This window comes from Bubalus kerabau, chromosome 17 (genome assembly GCF_029407905.1).
Source record: "Bubalus kerabau isolate K-KA32 ecotype Philippines breed swamp buffalo chromosome 17, PCC_UOA_SB_1v2, whole genome shotgun sequence".
NCBI classification, from domain to species: domain Eukaryota; kingdom Metazoa; phylum Chordata; class Mammalia; order Artiodactyla; family Bovidae; genus Bubalus; species Bubalus kerabau.
This window is the reverse complement of record NC_073640.1, coordinates 46,294,045-46,320,885: the sequence shown is the minus strand read 5'-3', so window position 1 is coordinate 46,320,885 and position 26,841 is coordinate 46,294,045. Positions and strand designations below refer to the sequence as shown.

Genomic DNA, 26,841 nt, shown 5'->3' with positions numbered 1-26,841 from the left:
GTTTTCGGATGGAGGACTATCAGCTCCTCCCCACAACCTTTTCGGTCTCCTCTTATCTTTATCGGGCTCTTTGGCTGGGTGTCAAAGGCTGGAGGGCTGAGTGTGGGGAGGGTTCCAGTGGAAGCCATGGTTGATGCTCTCCGGGTCGCTGTAGAGGAGACCCAACTTGGATCACACCGGAGGTCTGTCTTCTGGTCCCAGGACCCCAGCATGTCCTTACCTCGGTCTATTTCTCTGTATCCTCTTTCCCTTTTAGGAGGCTGAATGACCCCTCAGTTGTCACTCCATTCTCCAGAGACGACAGGGGTCACACACCGCTCCATGTGGCTGCCCTCTGTGGTATGTGGTCCGGCCTCTGTGCTCTCAGGGCAAAGGGATGGGGGCCAAGGGTGCCCCAGCAGAGCATGGCTGCTGGGGGAGGCGGTGTGGGATGGTGGCAGGGATTGTATCACAGGCCCCCCACCCCGGGACCTTCATGTGCTGTCCCTGGGCTGGAAGAGCATGTGTCTGGGCTGTGTGGATGCCTGACACTGCTCTGGGCTGGTGGTCCAGCCAGGGAAGGCTTGAATCTGAACTATGAGACTGACCTCAGAATTAAGGTTCTCATATTCCTGTTAAAAAAAATTAAATTTACTATCTTTAATTTATTTTTTATTCTATATTCTTTTCCATCATGATTTATCATAGGATACTGAATTTAGTTCTCTGTCTTTTAAAGTGCACAAATAAAAGTGCACATTCAAGGTAGAAAACACAACATCTGTAAACTCTCGCCATCCTGCAGTCGTCTAAAGATTGTTTTGATCCATGACTGAAACATCGCCATGCTTGAGTGTGTGTGTATATAAAGGATATGATATTGTGGGGCTCACACTGTCTGTGGGGTGCTGTTTTTCACTAGGTGATGTGTAAGAACATTTCTCCATGTCAGTTTTTTTTTTTCATGGTTGCACAGTATTCCATCCTGTGAAGTGATGCACCATGGACTCTTCTGTGGGCATCTAAGGCTCTTTTCTCCTACCTTCTGTGGCTGCGGCAGGGGTGGGGGTGGGGCCGAACTCCCTCCAGAGGGGAAGCATCACCCCAGGGTGTCCAGAGTCTGTAGCGTGTGACTTGACCTTAGCTCTGGTTCCCCCCACGCAGAAAGATACCTCCTGGCACGACTCGTGCCAGTAGATGAGGGTGAAATAAAGCCCTAGCTTCGCTCACTGGTTTCAGAAAGCCCACCCTTTTCCCTTCTGTTCTGCAGGGCAGGCGTCCCTCATCGACCTCCTGGTTTCCAAGGGCGCGGTGGTAAATGCCACGGACTACCACGGCTCCACCCCGCTCCACCTTGCGTGTCAGAAGGGCTATCAGAGCGTGACGGTGAGCAGCTGGGCTCTGCTCCAGGCCTTGCAGGGCTGGCCTCGCCTCTGCTCCACATGGCTCTGTGGGGGTCACGGCAAGCCTGGGGTCTTGGGCACCTCCCCCAGAGTCTGCTGGGCCAAAACTGTTAGGTGTAGATTAGAAATGTCACGGTAATCCGCGGTAAGAAGGGCACCCCCCAGATACTAGAAATATTTTAGATAGAGCCCCAACATGGATTTTCCCTTAGACATAATACCTACGGTGAAAAGACAGTCCACAAACTGGAAAGCAAAATTGTTTTGCCAGTCACTGATGTTTCAATTTCAACTGAAGTTGTTTGGTACATAAAGTGCCTCCATTCCTGCTAGTGATTGATGGGGGTTGTTTTTGTTTTTTTAAAAGTTTTTATTGGAGTATAGTTGATTTACCATGTTGTGTTAGTTTCAGCAAAGTGAATCAGTTATACATATAGATATAGCCACTCTTTTTTTTTTTTAATGATCTCTAAACTTTTTTGCAGGAAAGATGAGTGATATTTTTTTTTCCTTTTATTTTTCAGATTTTTTCAATTTTTTTGTGTAATTGAAGTACAGTTGATTAGCAATGCATAAGTTGCAGATGTACATCAAAGTGATTCAGTTATATATATGTGTGTGTATGTAGTGTATTTACAGTGTACAATCTTTTTTTTTTTTAATTTAAATTTTTTTAGGCCAGTATATGTCTGACAATGCATACAAGACTCAGTACCCTGGGGTTGTGGGGAGCTGACCTTCACTGACTTATTAAGCACCAGGCCCAGGGCCAAGTACTTTTTTTTTGGGTAACTTTTTCTTTATTTTTTGGCCGTGGCATGCAGGATCTTAGTTCCTTGACCAGGGATTGAACCCAGGCCCCTTTCAGCGGACATGTGTTGTCCTAACCACTGGGCCACCAGGGAAATCCCTATAGTATATATTCTTTTTCAGATTGGTTTCCATTAAAGGGCTGATCTAATTTTAATTGTAAGTAGATAAGGTTGAAAATGGAGACTGGGCAACAACCCCCTGTAAGACCCCAGGCCATGCTCCTGGAGGGCTCCAGGCCTGCCCTGCCGTGCTCACTGGCGCTCACTGCTCTCTTCTCTCCCTTGGAAGCTGTTGCTGATGCACTACAAAGCCAGCGCCGAAGTGCAAGACAACAACGGTAACACCCCCCTGCACCTGGCCTGCACCTACGGCCATGAGGACGTAAGTGGTCCTTGCTGTCCCCGGGGAGGGGCCTTACCCTTTCTCACTGGAGGAGAAAAGTGGATTTCACATTTGTTGCATGTCGTGTTTTATGTTGACAATTATTGGAACATTTGGTGTATTATTTTTTTAATTAAAAAATTTAAAAGCATATTACAGATGCTATATTGAAATAACAGAAATCTGAAACATAACTGCCCATTGTCTTTTCCTGAAATCTTGTGCATCCTCCCTGCCGCCATCTGCTTCTTGCCTTTGTTCGTACTCACTCTTTACATTTTATATTTTTGTGGTAATATCAAGGAATTTTACCATTTCCATTTTTGCTTAATATTTAACTGTGTGTTTTTTTTTTTTTTTTCCTAACCACTCTCTCCCTTGCTTCTCTCCATGGTGAAATATAGGTAGATTTATACAGACAAAGGGCTAGGTGGTTGAGGAGTGAAAATGAAATCATACTGTACACATGTTAAAAAAATATATTTATTCTTATTTGGCTGCATTGGGTCTCTGTGACGTACGGGATCTTTTGTTGCATTTCGAGGGCTTAGTTGCCCTGCGGCATGTAGGATGGCTCAGCAAGCAAAGAATCTGCCTGGAATGCAGGAGACACAGAAGACATGGATTCGATCCCTGGGTCGGCAAGATCCCCTGGAGAAGGAAATGGCAATCCACTCTAGTATTCTTGCCTGGGAAATCCTATGGAGAGAGAAGCCTGGTGGGCTACAGTCCATGGGGTCACAAAGAGTCAGACATGACTGAGCAACTAAGCACAGACATGCATGCGATGTGGGAGCTTAGTTCCCTGACCAGGGATCGAACCTGCATCCCCTGCATTGGAAGGCAGACTCTTAACCACTGGACCACCAGGGAAGGCCCCCTGACATATTTTTATGCAGCTTATTTTCCTAACTTACTATATTGTGGACATCCTGTAGGTCAATCAATGTAGATCTGGCCCATTCTGTAATCATGACATGATAATCTGTCATGTGTATTGTGTCAGGGTCCCTGAGGCCACTCCCCAGTTCAGTGACTCACTGGGAAGGCTCACGGGACTCAGCGTCCAGTTGCTTCACAGCTCTGTTATAGTGGAAGGACACAGAGCAAAACCAGCCAAGGGTAGGGTCCAAGGATAAAGCCTGGAGGAAACCAGGTACAGGCTTCCAAGAGTTGCTCCCTGTGGAGTCACTCAGGACCCACTTATTCCTCGGGCAGCGTAACAACACGTGCAGTGTTCTCCACCAGAAGCTCATTAGGGACTCAGTGCTCAAGATTTTGGTTGGAGGCTGGTAGTGTGAACCATCTCTGCCTAGCATCTTTCAAATTCCAGACTCCCAGAAGAACAGCAGGTGTTCAGCATAAACCATTGTTGGACAAACAGTTTAGGCCCAGTGAGCCCATCTTATCTATCAGTCAGGGCACTGTGAGAACGGTCCTCATATCCAAGCTCCCAAGGAACTTGGCCAGTCCAGGGCCAGACTTGCAGGTTGGCCTCTCACGGGATGATGGTCAGGCCTACTCTGGGAATTCCTTTCTACACATGATATGCGACAATTTATTCAGCCATTCTAGTTGATTGGCAGTTGGGTTCTTAAAAAATAAAAATGATGTGTCCTGATCAGGTTACCTGGAACCCTGGAGGTGTAACGTTCTATTACTGCATGTTTGCTTGGCAGATGGCACCTGGATCGAGTCGGGATATGGGCTGAGGCTGCAGGGTGCACAGATCTGCCGGGGGCCTGGCCTGTGAGCTCACGGGGGCCTCTCCCATTCTGTTCGCAGTGCGTGAAGGCTCTGGTCTACTTTGACGTGCAGGCCTGCAGACTGGACATAGGTAACGAGAAGGGAGACACCCCCCTGCACATCGCTGCCCGCTGGGGTTACCAGGGCATCATCGAGACCTTGTTGCAGAACGGGGCGTCCACAGAGATCCAGAACAGGCTGAAGGAAACGCCCCTCAAGTGTGCGTTAAACTCAAAGGTAGCGTTTTTCCTCTCAGACCAGCAGTATGATTAAAAAAAATCACCATCCTCAGATCAGGTCTCTGCTGTGCTGTTCAAACTGCATTGGTCCCCAAGGGTAGCACTTGTGCATACCCGCTGTGCTGCGTACCACACCTGGGTGTTAATGAGGTTCATGCAGTCGTATTATTTTCCATCTTAGTAGGAGTTTTTCTCAGTGTCCTCCCAAGAGCTGCTCCTGCAGAGTTTGCCTCTGAGGGCTGTTGGCTTGTGAGCAGATAGAGTGAGAGGAGATGGGGCGGTGGCTCCCACCAGGGAGAGCAGGGGCGGGGCCTGGAGACAGCAGCATCAGCTCTGCTCCCTGTTCCTGTACCCTCAGTACCTAAAACCTTATTCTGAGTCGGCCAGCTCTGGATGTCATTGGGTATAGTTTCCTCCATAAATGATTCGTTAATGAGCTACTATCCTCTCCTGCCAGTAACTTCTGGACACACGTAGTTTGGGGCCACATGTCATGCAGTGCTCACTTGCAAGTGGGTGGGGAATGGGGGTTCCTTCTAGAGGCCAGGCCTGTATGCCTTGTGGCAGCAACCCAGTTGAAGGGATGCCCACAGAGAAGCATTTGACCAATGAGCTGGGGGAGCACAGGGCCACCTCCCATGGCCATCCGTGGTCCTGATGTCCAGCCCAGCCTGGCTGGTGGCTCGCACGGGTGGTTCTGTTTCCATGCAGGTCTCCAGATGTCTCTCTCTGCACAGGCCCTACTTTTGCCTCTTGATGTTTTATCATTCCCAGCCCTCATCTAGGTTGTTCTTTTAGTTCCTTGCTGTCTTCTAGGAGTACCGGTTTTTGTTTTTAAACCACTTTATTGAGGTATGAGTGACATACAGAAAGCTCCTCAGATGGTAAAAAGTCTGCCTGCAATGCGGGAGACCTAAGTTCAATCCCTGGATCGGGAAGATTCCCTGGAGAAGGAAATGGCAACCCACTCCAGTGTTCTTGCCTGGAAAATCCCATGAATGGAGGAGTCTGGTGGGCTATAGTCCATAGGGTCACAAAGAGTTGGACATGACTGAGCAATTTCACTTTCAGTTTCATTGAGGTATGTGTGACATGGAGAAAGCTGTGCGCATTTAGCGTATGCAGCGTGATGGGCTTGGAGATCAGTCCACGCCCATGAGACCTGCACCACGGTCTGTGCTGTAACAGATGCATCGCCTCCAGATGTTTCCACCCCGCCTCCCCCTGCCCTCTTTGTCTATTATTATTGCGTGTGTGTGTGTGTGATAAGGGCACAATGTAAGACCTAGTTTTTGGAGTTTTCTGGGCCAAGTTTTCAGAGGTTTAAATCCCTGCTCCTGGCCCCGGGGAGGGGAGCAGGCTCAGCTGCCCATGCCCTTACAGGGTCTCAGCTTTGCAGCAGCCAGAACTGGGGGACTGGGTGAGGCCACCCTTGGCCGGAGATGCCCATGAGGGGCTGAGGGCACCTCTGTCCTGGAGCTTCTCCCAAAGGCCCTTCCAGAAGGAGATCTGCAGACAGAAGAAGCAAACGGCTGTCCTGCCCAGCTCTGAGCTGCCCCTACTTGAGGCTCCTGGCTGCCAGTGGAAAGGCCATGTTTTAGGCCTGTGGACAACCAGCCCACGCTGGACCAGGCAGCCTCTGAGGCCCCTCTGTGCCTGGGTTCCCTTGTTCCCCAAGCCCATTGGTGGGGAGACCGGCTCCTCCTGTTGGACTTAGTGTGAACCCGGGTAGGTTTCCGCCCGCTGTGGGCCTGGCTGGGCTGTGTGCCCTCCCGAGGAGGTGGGGGGCACCATACAGGTGATGAGACTTCGGTGACTCATCTCAGGACTCATCCGCGTCCCCTTCGTCCTAGATTCTGTCCATCATGGAAGCCCACCATCTGTCCTTCGAGAGGAGGCAGAAGTCTTCAGAGGTAAGATGGCAGGGCTGCACTCATCGGCCCTGTTCGCGACCAGCCTCTGTCTGGCCCTCACTCCCTCTCTTGCTGGCCTGTAGGTGTCTGTGCAGGCCCCTCAGTGCTCCACGGACTCCATCAGCCAGGGCTCCTCCACCTCCAGCTTCTCCTCCGTGTCGCTGGGCTCCAGGCAAGACGACCCCAAGAAGGACTACAGAGAGGTGAGGACCCCAGATGGGAGGGTGGAGGGGGCCTGTGTTCTGGGGGCCACTTAGAGCCCCGGCCTGACGGGGGCCATGCCGTGCCCTTGGGGGAAGCCCAGCCTCCTCCTCCTTGCCCTTCATGGACACACGTGCTTAAGTGTCTGTGTGTGTGTGTGTGTATGGGAGTGGGTGTGTGTGATGGGAGGGGGAGTATTCTAAGAAGCCTACACGTAGAATCACCTATAGGTCCACTGCTTTAAGATTATTTTACAAAGCACATTCTCTGCCTTTGCCTCCCGCTCCGTCAGCACACTTATTAACTTGGTGTGTCGTTCCTGACTTCCTGCAGAGTTTATGGAGATAGTAACGTGTCCTCTCGCACTACGTTTTATAAAATCTGACTTATACCCTGTTCATTTTTTTTTTTCCTGTCTAACTTACCTTACAGCTTGTCCAGAGTCAGCCCACAGAGCAGACCATGGCATGGATGTGCCCCAGTTCCTCCCCTGTAGTTGGGGAGCCCTCATTGACCGCACCCTGGGGCCCCTCCACCCCTGCCACCCCTAGCTCAATGCAGAACCACAGCGAAGAAAAGCCCGGAGACATGCTCCAGGGTCTAACACAGGCCGGGAGTGGATCCATGAGCTTTAACCTCGTGGTATCCTAGCTGGTGGATAATGAGAGCTGAAGAGATGCAGGTCTGACGGGTGGTCGCCCTCTTAGGAAGCACTTGGACTCCAGGTGGCTGGTGTCCCCCTGTGCCATATAAGTGGCAGGTCATCTTATAGACCTTATGTGGAAGGTGCCCTGTGCGAACAACTTCGGGGATGTGTTTGAAAGATACTGAATGAAATCAAGAGACAGGAAAGGTACTAGGTCTTCAGAATGCTCTTTTTTTGTTTGTTTTTCTAATAATAACATGAATTTCACCTTTATTTATTCTTTTTGACCATGAGGCTTCTGGGAGCTTAATTTCCAGACCAGGGATTGAATCCAGGCCCCCAGCAGTGGAAACACTGAGTTCTAACCACTGGACCACTGGGGAATGCCCAGAATGTCATTTTTATTGTTTCTATTCTTACCATATTATTATATTTTCCCTTACATTCTTTTTCCTTTTATTAAGGTAGAAAAACTTTTAAGAGCTGTTGCTGATGGAGACCTGGAAATGGTGAGTTTTGTTTATTAATTAATAGTTTATTTTTTAGAAAGATTTAGGTTCATAGCAAAATTGAGCAGGAAGTACAGACAGAGTTCCCATATCCTATCTCCTAACACATACAACCTCCATAAAAATGGTGAGTTTTTAGAAGTGAATTTCAAACGGCTCGCTCTCAGCTGAAGCAGCTGTGCCCATGTGTTTGGTCTCCAGGTGAGTTAGGAGCTATGGGGGGGGTCTTTGTTCACGTTCACGCAGAAGGGGTGCATTTCATGAGTGATGGTGATGGGATGGGACGTACCCCCCAACAAGTAACAAGGCAGGTGGGATAAAGCCTCAGGGGGAGCCTGCCCCCCGCCTTTTAGACATTCATATTCCAGGAGGGTGGCGATGCTGGCAAGAGGGCCAGACCCCACTAGCCGGGAGCAAGGTGAACAGACTGGGGAGGGGATGGGTAGAGGTGGCAGAGGGGAGGACAGAGCACAGAGGGCCTTGGTGTGGCCCTGCAAGGAGCTGTGGGCGGTGTGGCATCCTGGTCAGGAGGCTGAGTCCCAGGCTCGGAGCTGAGACGGCGCTAAGGTGTGCGTCCTAACCTTTCCTGTCAGGCGACGGGGAACAGCTGTGATGAGATCACTGGAGACACTCATGGGCAGTCCCCCCGGCTTATCTTCGGCTTCCTGAATGGAATCTGTTCTGTCTTCCACTTTATTTTTTAAAAATTAAAAAAAAACTTTTTTTTTTAAAAATTTGGCTACAACGGGTCTTAGATGCAGCATGAGGGATCTCTAGTTGTGGCCTGTGGGATCTAGTTCCCTGCCAGGAATTAAACCGAGGCCCCCTGCGTTGGGAGGAAGGAGTCTGAGCCACTGGACCACCAGGGAAGTCCCCTGTCTTCCACTTTAAAAGGAGTAAATTAGCCCTTACCAGATTTGGAGCCTTGAGTGGATCAGGTGCACAAGAGCGCTTTCAGGAGTCATGTTTCAGGAGTGCTTCTCAAGGATGATGGCGTTTGGGGTGGTGGACAGAATTTCCTGGGATTTGATTAGCACAGCCTCCAGGGGTATATGGAGTCTGAACATAGTTATCAGTGTCTTAGCCTCTGCCCAGAGCCCACTGTGAACCCCCAGCCTGACTCACAGCTCCTCTCATGGGAGGATCCGGGGTGTGGATCTGGCTGGTGCCGGCTGCTCCCCTCTCGAGACCAGCCCCGGGGAAGTCAGTGTTCTTTAGGGAAGCCAAGGAGGAGTTTCTCAGGCTCCTATGGGTGTAGAGAAGAGACCAACCCTTCTGTGTCATGACACATCTGCTTTCATCCTGTGGCCGGGCGAGGGGGTGGGGCCGCTCACGGAGGAGCTGAGCAGAGGCAGGGCAGTGCCCGGTGGTCACCACCCAAACCCATCCACACACACGACACAGCCCCCATCCCACAGCCCGAGGCCACCGCCCTCAGCCCCCTTCCCCCATCGTATGTCTTCTAACCACCGCCAGGAGCAATCTCCCTGAGTCCAGTCTGTCCCAGCCAGCCTGGGAGGTGAGGCCCCGGGGTCAGGTGAGGCCTTCAGCCTGCATGGAATATTTGCTGTCAGCAATGTGGAGGGGGGCCCTGGAGGGGGGATGTTTGGAGGGGCATGGGATCTTCCTGGGGCATGGGATCTTCCTCTGTCACTCCTCGCAGGCATTTGCTGACTTCCCCAGGGCTCAGAACCAGGCCTGGAAATGTGTTTGTGTTTTCTCATATTTAATATCCCAGAAACTGGCCTTGACTGGAACATAAATTTGACCCGTTAGGGGTCTTTCCAGTGCTTTGGCCTGTGGGCTAGAGCATTAATGTGGAAGGGACGCTTGTGAAGTCAGAGAGCCTGTGTTTAGGTTCTGGCCACCACTTCCTCATCAAGTGGTCTTGAACAAGTTGTTGGCCCCTTGGAGTGAGTCTGCTCCCCGATAAGATGAGACAGACTGCTTGTCGAAGGAGGACAATTAGATAACATGGAGGTAACATAAGAGGAGGTGCTCGCGAGATGCTCTAGGACCAGGGCTTTAAAGCTGTCACCCTGAAGCAGCACCACGCTGCCCCTTTCTAAGACAGAAGAGAAGAATCTAATGCAAGCTGCAGAAATGGTAGCTCCATCTCTCTGTCACCACTAAAAGGATTTAGAAAGGCCTGAGCACAGGAGACCCTGGAGTCCTCAAGAAAGAGCACCATCGTGTGTAAGTTACTTTGGTGGTGGTGGAGATGTAGGTCCTGATTTGGGAACATTTATGTGTGTGTGTGTGTGTGTGTGTGTGTGTGCATATGGTGTTTGTGTGCGTGTGTGTGTGTGTAGAACACTAATGTGTGTGTGTGCATGTAGGACACCATAGCTTGTACAGGAGCTTAGGATGGGCTTTCAGTCCGCGTTTCTCCTCACTGCTTGACACCAGGTGCGTTACCTGTTGGAGTGGACGGAGGAGGACCTGGATGAAGCAGAAGATGCTGTTGGGGCGGTGGATCTTGAGTTCTGTCACCCCTTGTGCCAGTGCCCCAAGTGTGCTCCAGCTCAAAAGGTTTGGCGTCTCTTCTGTTGGAAGGTGGGGGCGGGAGTAGGCGGCCAGTTCTTCTTTTTCACTTTAGGAAAGTCGTCCCCTTCTCAGCCAGCTAAGGCCGAGTGGCTGGCTGTAGGTGTCCCCTGAGACCCTATAGCTCAAGGTAGGGGAAAGTGGACACGCGTGCAGGATCAGCTTGGGCTGCCTGCCTTCTGAACGCGCAGGTCAGGGCACAGGGCCACGCACGAGGGTTTAGTGTTTCAGCGGTTCTCAGGGCCCCTGAGTCACAAGGCAGGAGCTTATGAACAGACACACACCAAGGGGCCATGGTCCCCTGGGGAGGCTGCAGGCGACCTCCGCTGCCCTCTGCCTTGGCTCATGTTGGTGCACCCTCTGTGGGAGGGCTCCCCTCCTAGCACAGAGAGACCCCTGTCCCCTCTCCACCCCCCATTTCCCGCAGTGGTAATAGCTTGCAAAAGCACAGTACATATCCTGACCAGGGCATCGCCATGGGTCCGTCTTAGATCTCCCGTTTTACTGGTGCTTGTGTGCATGTATGTATGTTTAGTTCTGTCTCATTTACACATTGAAGGTTTGTGCATCCACCACCACAGTCACGGTACAGATCAGTTTTCACATCACGAGGAAAATCACTCATGTTGCCTCTAATAACCACACCTCCTCACCCCACCCCACCATCCCTGGCCCCTAGTCACCACTAATCTGTTCCCCAGCTCTGATATTTTTGTCATTTCAAAAATGTTATATAAATGTCATCAATAAGCATGGAACCTTTGGGGACTAGCTCTGCTCACTCAGCCTAATTCCAGGTCGTTGCGTGTCATCAACATTTTGTTCTTTATCACTGAGCAAGCTGTAACACACCACTGGGCTGGAAGAGGGTAAGGGGTTAATTTAATCACAGAATGAAGCAATTTACTTTTGTGTCTTTTTGAGAAATTACAAAAGAGAAAAAGGTAGTAGGTTTTAAGTGAGCAGGAACATAAGTTTATCTGACCAATTCAGCAGACACTGTGATGTGTAATTCAGTTTCTTTTTACAATTAATGAACTGTGAGGTGGAAAAAAAACAAAGTAAACAGCAAGAACAGCAGAGATACGGTGATTGCCTCCAGCCATACAGTCATCGGCTGGGCCCGAGATGCTGCTTCACATCACATCCTTTGAACCAGCATCTGCCTTTTTTAATCCCTTTGATTTTTAAGCAGCCCACGTAGGAGAGGTCAGTTTTCAGTTTTTTGGACTGTAAATATCCAGCAGCATGGGGACAGAACAAAAGTCACACATTTCAGCATGCACTCTGCTGCAAAGGTTCATGTGAACGACAAACTCAGTCATCTCTTAGGTTAGAGACACCCATGGTGAAGCTTTTTTTAATAAGGTAGTATTATCTTGCTCTGTATCTGTTTTGTAAAGTCAAATTAATTTTCTTAACATGGGACCTTGAGTTAGACAGCTAGCACGTGAGCACATACTATATATACAACATCATTTACAGCTGCTCAAAAACAATGAACTACTTAGGTAAACATCTATCAGGACATGGATAGGTTCTGTATGCTGGAAATCACAAAATGTTGATGAAAAAAATCAATCAAAGAATGCCTAAATACTTAGAGAAACAGACTCACCGAAGCCTCAGCATAGGAAAGAAGTTATTTCTCCCCAGATTGATCTACAGTTTTAATGCAATTCCTATCAAAATCCTAACAAAGCTTTTGTAGACACAGACAAGCTAATTTTAAAATTTATATGGAAAGGTGCAGGTCCCAGAATACTTAACAACAATCCTGGCAAAGAAGAATAAATTAGGATCACTCTACCCAATACTAAGGCTGACTGTGTAGATACACTGATCAAAACAGTGTGGCCCAGGTGGAGGGACAGACACACAGGTCAGACAGATCAGAGCGCTCAGAAACAGACCCGCACACATACAGCTGCGGAGGGCCAACAGGAAGTTGGTGGGGAAAGGACAGCCTTTTCAACAAATGGTGCTGGAGCAAATGGACATGTTCAGAAAAAAAAAAAGAATCTCAACCTAAACTCACACCTTGTACAAAAACTGATGCAAAGTGGATCACAGACTTAACTGTAAAATGTAAAATTATAAAACTTTTGGGGAAAAAACAGGAGGAAATCTTTGGAATCCAGCATTTAAGTGGAGAGTTCTTAGACTGGACACCCACAGAATGATCCATAAAGGACAATGGATAAATTGGACTTCTCATTTATTTTTTTAATTAATTTATTTATTTTAATTGGAGGCTAGTTACAATATTGTAGTGGTTTTTGCCATACGTTGACATGAATCAGCCATGGGTGTACATGTGCTCCCCATCCTGAACCCCCCTCCTGTTTCCCTCCCCATCCCATCCCTCAGGGTCATCCCAGTGCACCAGCCCTGAGCACCCTGTCTCATGCATCGAACCTGGACTGGCGATCTATTTCACATATGATATTATACATGTTTCAATGCTATTCTCTCAAATCATCCCACCCTCGCCTTCTCCCACAGAGTCCAGAAGACTGTTCTTCTGTGTCTCTTTTGCTGTCTCACATATAGGGTTATCATTACCATCTTTCTAAATTCTATATATATGCGTTAATATACTGTATTGGTGTTTTTCTCTCTGGCTTACTTTACTCTGTATAATAGGCTCCAGTTTCATCCACCTCATTAGAACTGATTCAAATGCATTCTTTTTAATAGCTGAGTAATACTCCATTGTGTATATGTACCACAGCTTTCTTATCCATTCATCTGCCAATGGACATCTAGGTTGCTTCCATGTCCTGGCTATTATAAACAGTGCTGCGATGAACACTGGGGTACACGTGTCTCTTTCAATTCTGGTTTCCTTCATGTGTATGCCCAGCAGTGGGATTGTTGAGTCAAATGGCAGTTCTATTTCCAGTTTTTTAAAGAATCTCCACACTTCTCCATAGTAGCTGTACTAGTTTGCATTCCCACCAACAGTGTAAGAGGGTTCCCTTTTCTCCACACCCTCTCCAGCATTTATTGTTTGTAGACTTTTGAATAGCAGCCATTCTGACCAGTGTGAGATGTTACCTCATTGTGGTTTTGATTTGCATTTCTCTGATAATGAGTGATGTTGAGCATCTTTTCATGTGTTTGTTAGCCATCTATATGTCTTCTTTGGAGAAATGTCTGTTTAGTTCTTTGGCCCATTTTTTGATTGGGTCATTTATTTTTCTGGAATTGAGCTGCAGGAGCTGCTTGTATATTTTTTAGATTAATTCTTTGTCAGTTGCTTCATTTGCTATTTTCTCCTATTCTTAAGGCTGTCTTTTCACCTTGCTTATAGTTTCCTTCATTGTGCAAAGTTTAATTAGGTCCCATTTCTTTATTTTTGCTTTTATTTCCATTGCTCTGGGAGGTGGGTCATAGAGGATCCTGCTGTGATTTATGTTGGAGAGTGTTTTGCCTATGTTCTCCTCTAGGAATTTTATAGTTTCTGGTCTTACGTTTAGATCTTTAATCCATTTTGAGTTTATTTTTGTGTATGGTGTTAGAAAGTGTTCTAGTTTCATTCTTTTACAAGTGGTTGACCAGTTTTCCCAGTATCACTTGTTAAAGAGATTATCTTTTCTCCACTGTATATTCTTGCCTCCTTTGTCAAAGATAAGGTGTCCATAAGAGCGTGGATTTATCTCTGGGCTTTCTATTTTGTTCCACTGATCTATATTTCTGTCTTTGTGCCAGTACCATACTGTCTTGATGACTGTAGCTTTGTAGTATAGTTGGACTTCTCATTTAGAAACTTGCCCTGTGGAAACCCATGCAAAGAAGCTACAGGCAAACTACTGACTTAAAGAAAAGGTCTGCAAACCATGTATCTGACAAAGGGCCAGAATCTAGACTATACAAAGAACCTCCAAAACTCAATAGTATAAACAAACCAGGAAGAGAATGGGCATAGAAAATGAACGTACATTTCACCAAAGAACATTTAAAGATGGCAAATAAGCATGTGAAAGGATGTTAAAGGTCATCACCCTTCAGGGAAATGCAAATTATAACCACCATGAGATAGTGCTACGCACCTATCAGAATGGCTAAAATAAAAATTAGTGAAAAGTGACAATACCAAATGTCGGTGAGGATGCGGGGAAATTGGTTCACTCATCCATTGCTGCTGGGAATGTAAAAGCCACTTTGGAAAAACGTGTGTGTTGTTCCATATAAAACTAACCATAGAATTACCCTGTAATTACAATATGATTCAGCAGTTGCTTTCCTTATTGATCTTAGTGGAATGGAAACATGTTCTCACAAAAACCTGTAAACAAATGTACACAGCAACTTAAAAAAATTTTTTTATTGGAGTATAGTTGCTTTACAATGTGTTAGTTTCTGCTGTACAAAGTGAATCAGCTCTATACTCTACCCCCTCTTTTGCATTTCCTTCCCATTTAGGTCACCACTGAGTCGAGTTCCCTGTGCTGTACAGCCATTTCTCATTAGTTATTGGTTTTATACATAGGATCAATACTGCATATATGTCAATCCCAATCTCCCAATTCATCCCTCGCCTTACCCCCTTGGTGTTCCATACCTTTGTTCTCTACGTCTGTGTCTTTATTTCTGCTAATAGGTTCATCAGCAACTTTATTTGCCATATCCCCAAACCAGAAACAACCCACATGTCCTTCAGCAGATTAACTGGCTAAATGAAGTGCGTCAGGCTCAGTGGTAAAGAATAAACTGTTGATTACTCGAAACAACCTGGGATCAGGGGATTTAGTTGTCTCCTGCTTTGGGCTTTGTGAATAAACCAACCAAGAACATTTGTGTGTACAGGTCTTTGTGTAAACATATGTCTACTTGGGTAATTATCCATGAGTATAATTGATATGTTACACAGGACTGGAAAAGGTCAGTTTTCATTCCAATCCCAAAGAAAAGCAATGCCAAAGAATGCTCAAACTACCGCACAATTGCACTCATCTCACACGCTAGTAAAGTAATGCTCAAAATTCTCCAAGCCAGGCTTCAGCAATATGTGAACCGTGAACTTCCAGATGTTCAAGCTGGTTTTAAAAAAGGCAGAGGAACCAGAGATCAGATTGCCAATATCCACTGGATCATGGAAAAAGCAAGAGAGTTCCAGAAAAACATCTATTTCTGCTTTATTGACTATGCCAAAGCCTTTGACTGTGTGGATCACAATAAACTGTGGAAAATTCTGAAAGAGATGGCAATACCAGACCACCTGACCTGCCTCTTGACAAACCTATATGCAGGTCAGGAAGCAACAGTTAGAACTGGACATGGAACAGACTGGTTCCAAATAGGAAAAGGAGTACATCAAGGCTGTATATTGTCACCCTGCTTATTTAACTTATATGCAGAGTACATCATGAGAAACGCTGGACTGGAAGAAACACAAGCTGGAATCAAGATTGCCGGGAGAAATATCAATAACCTCAGATATGCAGATGACACCACCCTTATGGCAGGAAGTGAAGAGGAACTAAAAAGCCTCTTGATGAAAGTGAAAGTGGAGAGTGAAAAAGTTGGCTTAAAGCTCAACATTCAGAAAACTAAGATCATGGCATCCGGTCCCACCACTTCATGGGAAATAGATGGGAAACAGTGGAAACAGTGGCTGACTTTATTTTTTGGGGCTCCAAAATCACTGCAGATGGTGACTTCAGCCATGAAATTAAAAGATGCTTACTCCTTGGAAGGAAAGTTATGACCAACCTAGATAGCATATTGAAAAGCAGAGACATTACTTTGCCAACAAAGGTCTGTCTAGTCAAGGCTATGGTTTTTCCAGTAGTCATGTATGGATGTGAGAGTTGGAATATAAAGAAAGCTGAGCACAGAAGAACTGATGATTTTGAATCGTGGTGTTTGAGAACACTCTTGAGAATCCCGTGGACTGCAAGGAGATCCAACCAGTCCATCCTAAAGGAGATCAGTCCTGGGTGTTCATTGGAAGGACTGATGTTGAAGCTGAAACTCCAATACTTTGGCCACCTGATGCGGAGAGCTGACTCATTGGAAAAGACCCTGCTGGGAAAGATTGAGGGCAGGAGGAGAAGGGGACAACAGAGGATGAGATGGTTGGATGGCATCACTGACACAATGGGCATGGGTTTGGGTGGACTCTGGGAGTTGTTGATGGACAGGGGGTCCTGGCGTGCTGCGATTCATGGGGTCGCAAAGAGTTGAACACGACTGAGTGACTGAACTGACACAGGACGTATATGTTAACTTCATAAGAAATGGCCAGTTTTCCAGAGTGATTATAGCATTTTTCATTCCCCACCAGCAGGGTGTGAGAGTTCTAATTGACCTATATCCTGGTCAACAATTGGTATTTTGACTTTTTAACTTTAGCCCTTCTGGTAAGTGTGCAGTGGTGTTTCATCATGTTTTTCCCCTTCTACTTCTTCACTTGTTTGTTTGTGATTTTTGAAATATAACTTATGTACAGTAAAATTCACCCTTTAATTTCAGCATAGTTTTTTAAAGAGATAATATTTTTAATCATCAAGAAGTGAACTAGATAACCCAAGATTAATCTTTGATCAGTCACAGAAACCACTGACATATTCATTCCACTATCAAATACTTGATCCAGCATCACAATTCAATGTTTGTTTTTAGTTCTATTGGTTTGTTTTGTTTGCCCTTTTAATTTAGTGATTGATTTTCCTTGTATCTGCATGATTGGTTTTAAAACTATTGTGAATAATAAGGAAGTTCCATGATAAACATGAAGGGGAGCTTCAGCTTGAGATAGCCAACAGCTTTCTGAGGTTTGACAAACGAATGCTTAACCACCAGCGCAGGCAAGAGAATGGACTCTCTATCACCCTTGATATTCCCTCCTGCCCCTTTGAAGTTGGCTGGATTGCACGTTCCCTCTCCCGACTGTCACTTATGTGCTTCATGACCCTTTAGTTTTGTGATTCTTGGCCGTTCCCTCTCCCGACTGTCATGGTGCTTCATGACCCTTTAGTTTTGTGATTCTTGGCTTGATTTGCTTTTCCCCGGTAACTAAAGATGTTATTTTATGTGCTCATTTTTTACTATTTATTTGGCTGTGCTGGGTCTTAGTTGCTGCATGTGACCTCTTAGTTGGAGTATGTGGGATCTCGTTCCCCTACCAGGTACCAAACCTGGGTCTGCTGCATCGGGAGCATGGAGTCCCAGCTACTGGACCAGCAGGGGAGTCCCTTAGGTGCTCCCCCACCAAGCTCAACTGTCTTTTGTGCTGCTGCTGCTAAGTCACTTCAGTCGTGTCCGACTCTGTGCGACCCCATAGACGGCAGCCCACCAGGCTCCCCTGTCCCTGGGATTCTCTAGGCAAGAACGCTGGAGTGGGTTGCCATTTCCTTCTCCAATACATGAAAGTGAAAAGTGACAGTGAGGTCTCTCAATCGTGTCCGACTCTTAGTGACCCCATGGACTGCAGCCCACCAGGCTCCTCTGTCCATGGGATTTTCCTGGCAAGAGTACTGGAGTGGGGTGCCATTGCCTTCTCCGGTCTTTTGTGAAGCCTTTTGTGAAGTCCTTTGAAAATCTTTTACCTATTTTTTTTTTTTAAGTTGGATTGTCTTACAAGAGTTGTAAGCGAGCTTGTTCTGTTTTGAATTTGTGGTTGGTACAAGTCCTTTGTCAGATATACACATTGCAAACATTTTTTTCCCTGTCTGTGACCTGCGTTTTCATTTTCTTACTTGCCTTATGCAAAGAGCAAGTATTAAATATTTTTATTGTCCAGTTTATCAAACTTTTGCTTTTTGTGTCCTAGCTATTCTTTGCCCATCCCAGCATAGCAGAGATTTTCCTTTGTGTTCAAGTTTAATAGCTGTAGCTTTTACATTTAGGTCTGCGATGCACTTTAGTGTGTGTGTTGGGTGTGAGGGCAGTTTCTGCCTATATGGATATCCACTTGTTCCAGCACCATCTAAGACAGGATTTGCTTTCGCCATTGAACTGCCATGGTATAATATGGTATCATTGTAGGGGGCTTCCTTTCTTGAAAATGGAAGTTACACTTTGATATATCAGACCTTTCTCAGTATTAATTCACTTATAGGCAGCCTGATTCAGGATCCCGCTGTGATTCCAAATTTTACAGAGGGGCTGCTGGGACAGGTGGCTTCAATTCCTTTAGCCGGTTTTCTTAAAAACTAATGACATTTGTTTCCACCTCCTGCCCTTACTAGAAGCTGGCAAAGATTCCCGCCAGTGGGCTTGGTGTGAATGTGACCAACCAGGACGGCTCCTCCCCGCTGCACGTTGCTGCCCTGCACGGTCGGGCGGACCTCATCCTCCTCCTTGTGAAGCACGGTGCCAGCGTGGGGGCCCGAGATGCCAGCCAGGCTGTCCCACTCCACCTGGCCTGCCAGCAGGGCCACTTCCAGGTACCGGTGCTGACTCTCGGGCAGCGTGGACAGGGTTAGAACCTCACCTCATGGGGACACTGCAGAGGGGGAAGGTGGCTGTCCGAAGGGATTGGCCTGTGTCCTTCCTCCCAGCCCTGAGATTCTGAGACGCACAGGGCAGGGCCGCTTGGCAACAGAACACACAGCCCTGGTGCTTTTGGGGGCGGAGCCAACCAGAGCCAGTCCTGATTCTCACCCCCACCTGGAACTGCCTCTCTCTTATTCTTGGGCTTTGGTCATCGAGGGCTGAAGTGTGTCTGACCACCTCTGTGTTCCCACAGCTCCTGTCTTGTGCCAGACAGTTAAATATCTTTTTTTTTTTTCATCTTCCCTTAGTAGTTCTACTGTAAGCTTATTAAAGACAGGAATCATGTTTCAGGTAATGCCTAGCATCAGCTTCCTAACATGTAAAACTAGTTATTGCAGCTCTCCAGGGGACATACAGTGATTCAGTGACAAGCACTGGTGCCTGGCGCATGCCTGGCCTGCAGGAGACCCTCAGCACAGGTTAACCCCTTCATGCTTCAGCTGGTCTGCTTTCTCCTGAGGGTCAGACATGTGTCTAAAGAGCCCTCTGGATAAACCTACAGAAAAACCAGAAGAATATCAAGTTAGAGGATCTCTCCCTGCTAATGTTAAATTTTTCTTCTCTGGGCTAGGTGGTGAAGTGTCTATTAGAGTCGAATGCAAAACCCAATAAAAAGGACATAAGTGGAAACACACCCCTCATCTATGCCTGTTCCAGAGGCCACCACGAAGTCGCGGCGCTGCTGCTGCAGGTAAGGCACCCGCCACCCCTGCCCCCACCCCGGCCCAGGAGCTGCTGACTGGGTCGGCTCGCAGGGAGCCCCTGGCAGTGCCCTGGGGAGGTGGCAGGGCTCATGATGTAAGCGGGCCCTGGGAGAGGAGCTCTGGAATCAGGGGCCTTGGAGTCAGCGATGCATCAGAGATGCAGGGTTAAGGACTGAGACACCGCTTTTCCTGGAGGTTTGGGTCTTGCCTCATTTACCAGGTCAGTTGAATCATTACCTGAAATGTGAGCTGAATGTCCTTTTTTGTCACTGCTTTTTTTTCCTCTCATGATGAAGGTTGTATGTGTTGACTGTAGAAGGAAGAATTTATAAAAGATGGGAAAAACCCAAATTTTCCATAACCCTGTTACTCAAGGGTAACTATTTTGGGTGACTTTTTGAAAATGTGCATAGTTTAGATCAGTATTGTTTTCTATCTTGGTTTTTTTTTATTGCACTGCATGACATGTGGAACTTCCTGGACCAGGGATCAAACCCGAGCCCCTGCAGCGGAAGCACAGTCTTAATCCCTGGACTACCAGGGAGGTCCTCTATCTTGTTTTAACTTAACATAGAAAACCGTTTATTAAAAATCTGAATTTTTTAAATGGTTGCATAATTATGGATGTACTTACTGTAGTTTTCTTTTTTAAAACTCTTTCTGCTTAATACATTTAGGTGACTTCTGTTTTTCCCCTGCTGTTGAGTGATAAATGCTGCCATGAATATCTTTGTACATAAATCTTTTTTCCTCAGTATTACTTTTACCCCTAACATTTTAAGACAAATTTCAGACATGCAGAAAAGTTGAAGGAAGGTTATAGTGTACATCCATATAGCTACCACATCAATTCGGCGTGGATCATTTTTAGCATTGCTCTTGACTGCACTGCTTTTCTTTCTAGCATGGGGCCTCCATCAACGCTTCCAACAACAAGGGCAACACAGCACTGCACGAGGCTGTGATAGAAAGGCACGTCTTCGTGGTGGAGCTGCTACTGCTTCATGGAGCATCGGTTCAGGTCCTGAATAAGAGGCAATGCACAGCAATCGACTGTGCTGAACAGGTAGGTGGGAGCACTTCCTGGCTGAGGGCATCCCAAGCTCCCTTACAGTTCTCGTGGATCCCCCACGTTGAAGCCAGATCTGAGAGAATGGTAGCCAGACCTCTGACTCACTGAGCTGGGCTGAGTTAGCGTGCTAGAGTCTGCCAGTGTGGCTACACCCCTGGTCCTTGGGTCACCTGGTCAGAGGTGGCCTGCCGGGGAGCCAGCGGTAGTTTTTTTTTGCCATGCTGCATGCCACATGTGGGATCTCAGTTCCTCAACCAGGGTCAACCCCATGCCTCCTGCATTGGAAGCACAGTCTTAACCACTGGACAGCCAGGGAAGTCCCCAGGGGTAGTTTTCAAAGGTCCGAGTAGAGGTGCCTCTCACCCACTGTGGGCCTTGGTGCCCTGGCCTGGCCCACTGCCCAGCAGTCAGGTGCCTGCGGGGAAGAAGCAGGATGCGACAGTGTCCTGGTCTCGCCCTCCCCGCCCTGGCAACCCATCAGGGTCTTAGCAGCACAAGGGAGAAAGTGTGTGCGGTCCGTGAGCACACCTTGAGTTCTGTGAGGGGCGGTTTACCACCCTCCCAGGGGTGGATGTGCACTGTGGGAAATGGTGAGGGAACAGTCTGCTCCTCCTGGGGAAGAGGCACCTCTTCACTGGTCCTCTGTTCACGCTGAATCTTCATATAGTTCCCTACTCAGGTAGACAGCCGGTAGGCTGTTGAACTGCACCACTGACACTTTTAAGTCACCATAACACAACTACTCATGTTGTTGTTCATTTGCTAAGTCGTGTCCGGCTCTGCGACCCCATGGACTACAGCATGCCCGGCCTGCTGCAGTCCCAGCAGCAACTCCCCATCTCCCAGAGTTCACCCAAGTCCATGTCCATTGAATCGGTGATGCCATTGAACCATCTCATCCTCTGCTGCCCTCTTCTCCTTTTGCATTCAGTCTTTCCCAGCATCAGGGTCTTTTCCATGAGTTGTCTGTTTGCATCAGGTGGCCAAGTATAGGCTGAGTTTATTTACTTAGTATATTGTATCAGGTCGCTGAAGTATAGGCTGAGTATGTTTATTTAGTATATTCAGTGTAGTATGCAATATATTCATTTCTAATTTTCAGTTGTATTTAACAGAATTGACATATTTTAAACATTCAGTTTAGCACTTCCTCAAATGATGATGAGTATCTTTTACTGAGTACTTCTATGTGTTGGGCGCTCAGTAACCTCACAATAAGTCTACAGTAATAGATCCTGTTCTCATCACCCCCGCTGCACAGAGCAGTGAAACACGGGCAGAGCCAGCCCCCAGATGCGGGGCTGTTCTCCACCACTTTATGGCCTCCAACTTTTGTCGGTAGTGGCTTCTCTTAGCTTTTCTGCCCAGCCACACCAGCATTGACACTTACATTAAAAACAGGCAATAACCTCCTAAGAAAGAATTTTAAAACCCCATCACTGTTACCTTTTCCTTTTCAACTTATAGAATTCAAAAATAATGGAATTGCTTCAAGTTGTACCAAGCTGTGTGGCCACACTAGACGACATTGGTGAAACAGACCACAGCGAGTACGTCACTGTTAAGATCAGGAAAAAATGTAAGAACTCACATTCTTTCTGGAATTCTCAGCTTGGCTTTATTTGGAAATCCATGAGTGGTTGCCAGTTTTCACCTAACTTTAAATGTAAAATGTAATTAGAGTCATGACTGGGAATGGGATTATAGGCACCAAAGAAATGTACGTTATAGCCTGTTTCATCGCCTGTTTTGGATACTGGCTTTCTGGTCGATGGCAGTGCTTCCTGAGGGGGGAGGGGACACTTGTAGGCCTTACCCTGAAGGTCAGGCCCCCACTTGCCAGCTTTGGAGGAGGCCCTGCCTCTGGTAGTTCCGTCCATGTCTCGAGTTCTAAATCCAAGCCTTTTTCTAAGCATTTCCTGGACATCTGGGATAAATGCTACCTTTAAATTTTTTAAAATGAAGTAGTGTTATTTGTAGCAACATGGATAGACCTAGAGATTGTCATCCTGAGTCAGAGAAGGAGAAAACTATCGTACGACATCCCTTATATGCGGAATCTAAACAGAAAGGACACAAATGAACTTACGAAAACAGAAAGAGACTCAGAGAAGGAACTTATGGTTGCTGGCAGAGGGGAAGGATGGGAGGGATAGTTAGGGAGTTTCAGATGGACAGGTTCACACTGGTGTATTTAAAATGGATAACCAACAAGGGCCTACTGTACAGCACGGGGAGCTCTGCTTAGTGTTATGTAGCAGCCTGGGTGGGAGGGGAGTCTGGGGGAGAATGGATACATCTATACATATAGTTGAGTCCCTTCGCCGTTCACCTGAAACTACCACAATACTGTTAATCGGCTACACACAAATATAAAAAGTTTAAATGTTAAGAAATTTCTTTTTTAATTTGCAGGCGTATAGAGGTTAATGGTAATTAGAACAGCAGCTGCCAAACAGGGGTGGGGCTGAAGTATTTTCTTATTTTAATAAAAAAGTTGTTATAGATGGGGTCCTTGTTCAACTTTAAAAAAAACTATTGTTGTAGTTTGAAGTGTAATAATATGAATAAATCTATTCACATATCTGGGTAATCCTGAGTCTGTCTCATTGTAATTGTTTGTGCCTGTGGAGTTTCAGTGTATTAAGGGTTTATTTTTGTTTCATGGGGGTTCATACAGTAATACATAGGTATCTACTAACACGTTTCTGTAAGCAAATGAAATCCTTAATTTCCTAAATGTTGTTAAACTTTAACTAAAAGAAATGTTGAAAGTTTGCATCTGTGCTTTAATTTCTAAACAATTGTTAAACTACCCTTAGACGTTTTCAGATGTTTTTATCCTTTTATCTACAGGGAATTCAAAACTATATGATCTACCAGATGAACCTTTTACAAGACAGTTTTACTTTGTCCACTCAGTTGGTCCATTTAAGTGAGTATAAAATTCAAGTTTATTTCTGTGCTTTTGACCTTAATTTTACTTACAACTCAAGCAGGTTATTTGCAGCTTTAATGCATATAAATAAATCTGCACCCATCAAATGCTGCCACCTCGTGGCCAACCAGAATATTTTGCACCACTATCCCAAACACTTATTTTAGTTTGTTTTGGGTTTCAGGGCAAGGACTCCAAAGGAGATTATGGCACGAGACAGAAGTGTCCCTAATCTTACTAAAGATTCTTTGCATGAGGTGAGTTATTAAACACTGGCTTATACCATTATTTTTTAAATCCTAGATTTTTCAAAACTAATCCTTGGAAAACACGTTTCATATCTCAGTAGTCCCGTCACTGGTAAAGAGTTAGAAACAAAATGAGTGTGGTGGCAAGATTAAATACTGTTATGTTTAATAATGCATTTCTGAGCTGAGAGAGGAAAGTGAGGGGAAAGTGGCAGACAGTTTTGACACATGGGAAGATCCCGCAGTTCATAACTTGCATACTAGGTGAACTCTCTCCGATTTTACTGCATGAGCTAATTCACTAACGTGTTAATCACTAATGTAAGGAAGAAAACACATCTGTATATGGATAGTTAAAAACCTGGGGAGTATGGTATAATGTTGCTCATATAGTCAGTTTTGTTCATGGCCATCTTCCTACAACACTATTTAATACTCATAAAAAGAAGACTGCTTTCCTTTCTGTGGTGCTATTAGGTGGCTCTTCTCAGAAAACATGGGTTTTCTTTTCTTTTTTTAATTATAGTTGATTTACATTGTTGTGTTAGTTTCTAGTGTATAGCAAAGTGATTCAGTTTTTCATATATACATATATATATATATACTTTTTCAGATTCTTTTCCATTATAGTTCATTACAGGATACTGAATATATTTCCCTGTGCTATACAGTAGGGCATTACTGAAACATGGCTTTTCTTATTGGTGCTCGTCAATATCATAAATGCCAATTATTAAGAAATAGAATGTATAGTATGTCTGGCATAGGCTTGCTGGAACAAATATAGTACAGTTCTAAATCTTTTAGCAAATTAAAGTGATTTTTGTTAATATGACTGATTTTGATTTCATAGTTAATCTTCCCTGGCTTTGTTAATAGACCTGCTGCTGGGTGGAAAACCTGCAGACTTTGAAATATGGCTGGGTTCAAGTGCTAGCTTTCCCCTTGCTAGCTGGGGGACTTAAGGCAGATTGCTGAACTTTGCTGATCCTATGTCCTCAGCTGTATGCACAGTGGGGATGACAGCAGTACACATCTGTTAGAGCTGCAAAGATTAAATGTGAAAACACATGAACATGTTTACACTGTGTCTGACATGTGGAGTACACGCAGGTCACACTTTCACTGCAGGGATGTTAAGAGTTGAAATTATGCCTGCAAAGTACTTAGCACATTGATGACACCTCAAGAAGTGCTCAAGGGTAGCTGTTACTCTGGTGGTTGTTTTCAAGTACAGTGCAAATGTGAAGTGTCTGAATCGTATCTTTTCTTTAGCCAGGGAGACAAAGAGTCGCACGGAAGCACAATAACCTGCCAGACCAGGGCAGGTCTGAGGCTGCTGACAAAGGAAACGATCAGCCGGAGAGGTCTGGACCAAGGCAAACTGCTCCCAGAAACAGGAGAATGCTGCGTAGACACACGGTCGACGACACAGTGGCAACCAAGGGCCCAGAGACTGCTGGCAACCTGAGCACTCCCCAAGAGGCTAGCATTTCCCAGTCTTAACAGTAATAAGGAGGAATTATCTACTGCCAAGAAGCAAGTCCTCAACAAGAAGATGCTGCGCATGAATACAGCTTCGCACTAAATGAAATTTGTTTGGCTTGAGAGAAAAGCAGAAAGGTCCTGAAAGCTTTTCTGTGGCTGACAGAAAGAATACAACAGCAGGTCATCACTAGCTCTTTCCTCTTCAGAGGTAATGGATACACTTGAAAAGGGATGGACAAAAATTCCAGTGGTGTCCACATCTTTAAGACACTTCTTAAGTATTTGGGTTCCTGGGTTACAGTGAGAGGTTTCATCACCAGATTCTGACCCCCTTCTAATGAAAGGTGCTAAACCTCTGTGATGTGCATGAACTAGCAAACCACAGTCTAAAAGAACTCCTCCCTCTGGGATAAGCTGAAGAAAAGCAATTTAGGTTTCACTGTACTGTGGAGGCTGGGCAGAAATACAGCATTTGAATAAAGAAAACAGGGCTGAAAAATGTCCCTTTTAAGCAACACCTGAACCCAAAGATGCCTAAATGCCATTTTGATTGCTCATTTTAGTTCATTGGACACATATGACATGTTCTACACTATGTATGTGGGGAAAGCTGGGTATACTTTTTTCTTCCAACAAAGTACAGATAATTGACCACTGCACTTATACACCTGTAGCAGTGTCTCTAGAAACATCCCTTTCCGTTAAGAGCCCCCCTAAACGTCACACCGGATGGATGGTTACTGAACAGAGCAGACTTGGCACATCTTCTCTTAGTCTTTTGATTCAGATTCAAAACTTACAGCACAAACCAGGTCAAAGTAACTTTACGTTAGAATTTATTGCCATTTATTCCTTTTTATAAATTTCTATAGATTATATTTCTTATTTTTTTATGTTACTAATTAGTCTAGAGCTGCAAACACGGGTTTGTCCTGAGTACATTTTCAAATAACTTTGTAATAGGGAAATGGTTTTGTGCACGTTCTTGGAAATACTTATGTATGTACAGAAGGGAGGGGCTGATTATTTTTCTATAAAGTAATTTATGATTTTTAATTTTCTAATGTGCCTTGGATATGTGCCAAACGATGGGAAAGAAACAGTAAACTTTATGATTCTTGAGTGTGTCGTGGTGTACCTTTTTTAGTTTGTTCTCCTGTGGTGATAGTTTCTCAGCCTTTCTGCTATCAACATGTGCTTGGTGTGTGGAGTCATCTTCTCCCACTGGATAGATAATACATTTTATTTTTCAGCTAGAGATACAAGTGTGACTGAAACGTGTGAACTGGGTCATTTGGGGCAGATTATCCAAGGCTGCTGACCTAATCCGGTAAGCATGGTGCTTAGGGCCCCCACAAAGGTATTTTCATTTCTTTTAGCATCAGAAGAACAAAGTGAATACAGGTACGTAGCCCAAACAGCAAATAAGCACGGTTGCTTTGGAAGTTTGTTCTATTTTTCCTCCTCTCCCCCACTTTACAAATACGTACATTGGAAACCACCTAATTTTGG

General features: G+C 45.8%; 1 protein-coding gene across 3 annotated transcripts in view; it reads left to right on the top strand.

Moving 5' to 3' along the window:
* Positions 1–26,451, top strand: part of ANKRD27 (ankyrin repeat domain 27) — a 60,648-nt gene extending 34,197 nt beyond the window's left edge. For all 3 annotated transcript variants that reach the window (XM_055551538.1, XM_055551539.1, XM_055551540.1), the window contains 15 exons: positions 257–339; positions 1,250–1,365; positions 2,484–2,576; positions 4,362–4,559; positions 6,415–6,474; positions 6,558–6,677; positions 7,786–7,830; positions 10,240–10,362; positions 18,573–18,770; positions 19,451–19,570; positions 20,488–20,649; positions 22,123–22,234; positions 23,512–23,590; positions 23,778–23,850; positions 25,117–26,451. In XM_055551538.1, coding sequence (XP_055407513.1) covers positions 257–339; positions 1,250–1,365; positions 2,484–2,576; positions 4,362–4,559; positions 6,415–6,474; positions 6,558–6,677; positions 7,786–7,830; positions 10,240–10,362; positions 18,573–18,770; positions 19,451–19,570; positions 20,488–20,649; positions 22,123–22,234; positions 23,512–23,590; positions 23,778–23,850; positions 25,117–25,347 — 1,813 coding nt within the window. In that variant the 3' untranslated portion in view covers positions 25,348–26,451. The remainder of the gene's footprint in view (positions 1–256; positions 340–1,249; positions 1,366–2,483; positions 2,577–4,361; positions 4,560–6,414; positions 6,475–6,557; positions 6,678–7,785; positions 7,831–10,239; positions 10,363–18,572; positions 18,771–19,450; positions 19,571–20,487; positions 20,650–22,122; positions 22,235–23,511; positions 23,591–23,777; positions 23,851–25,116) is intronic.
* Positions 26,452–26,841: the final 390 nt, after the last annotated feature.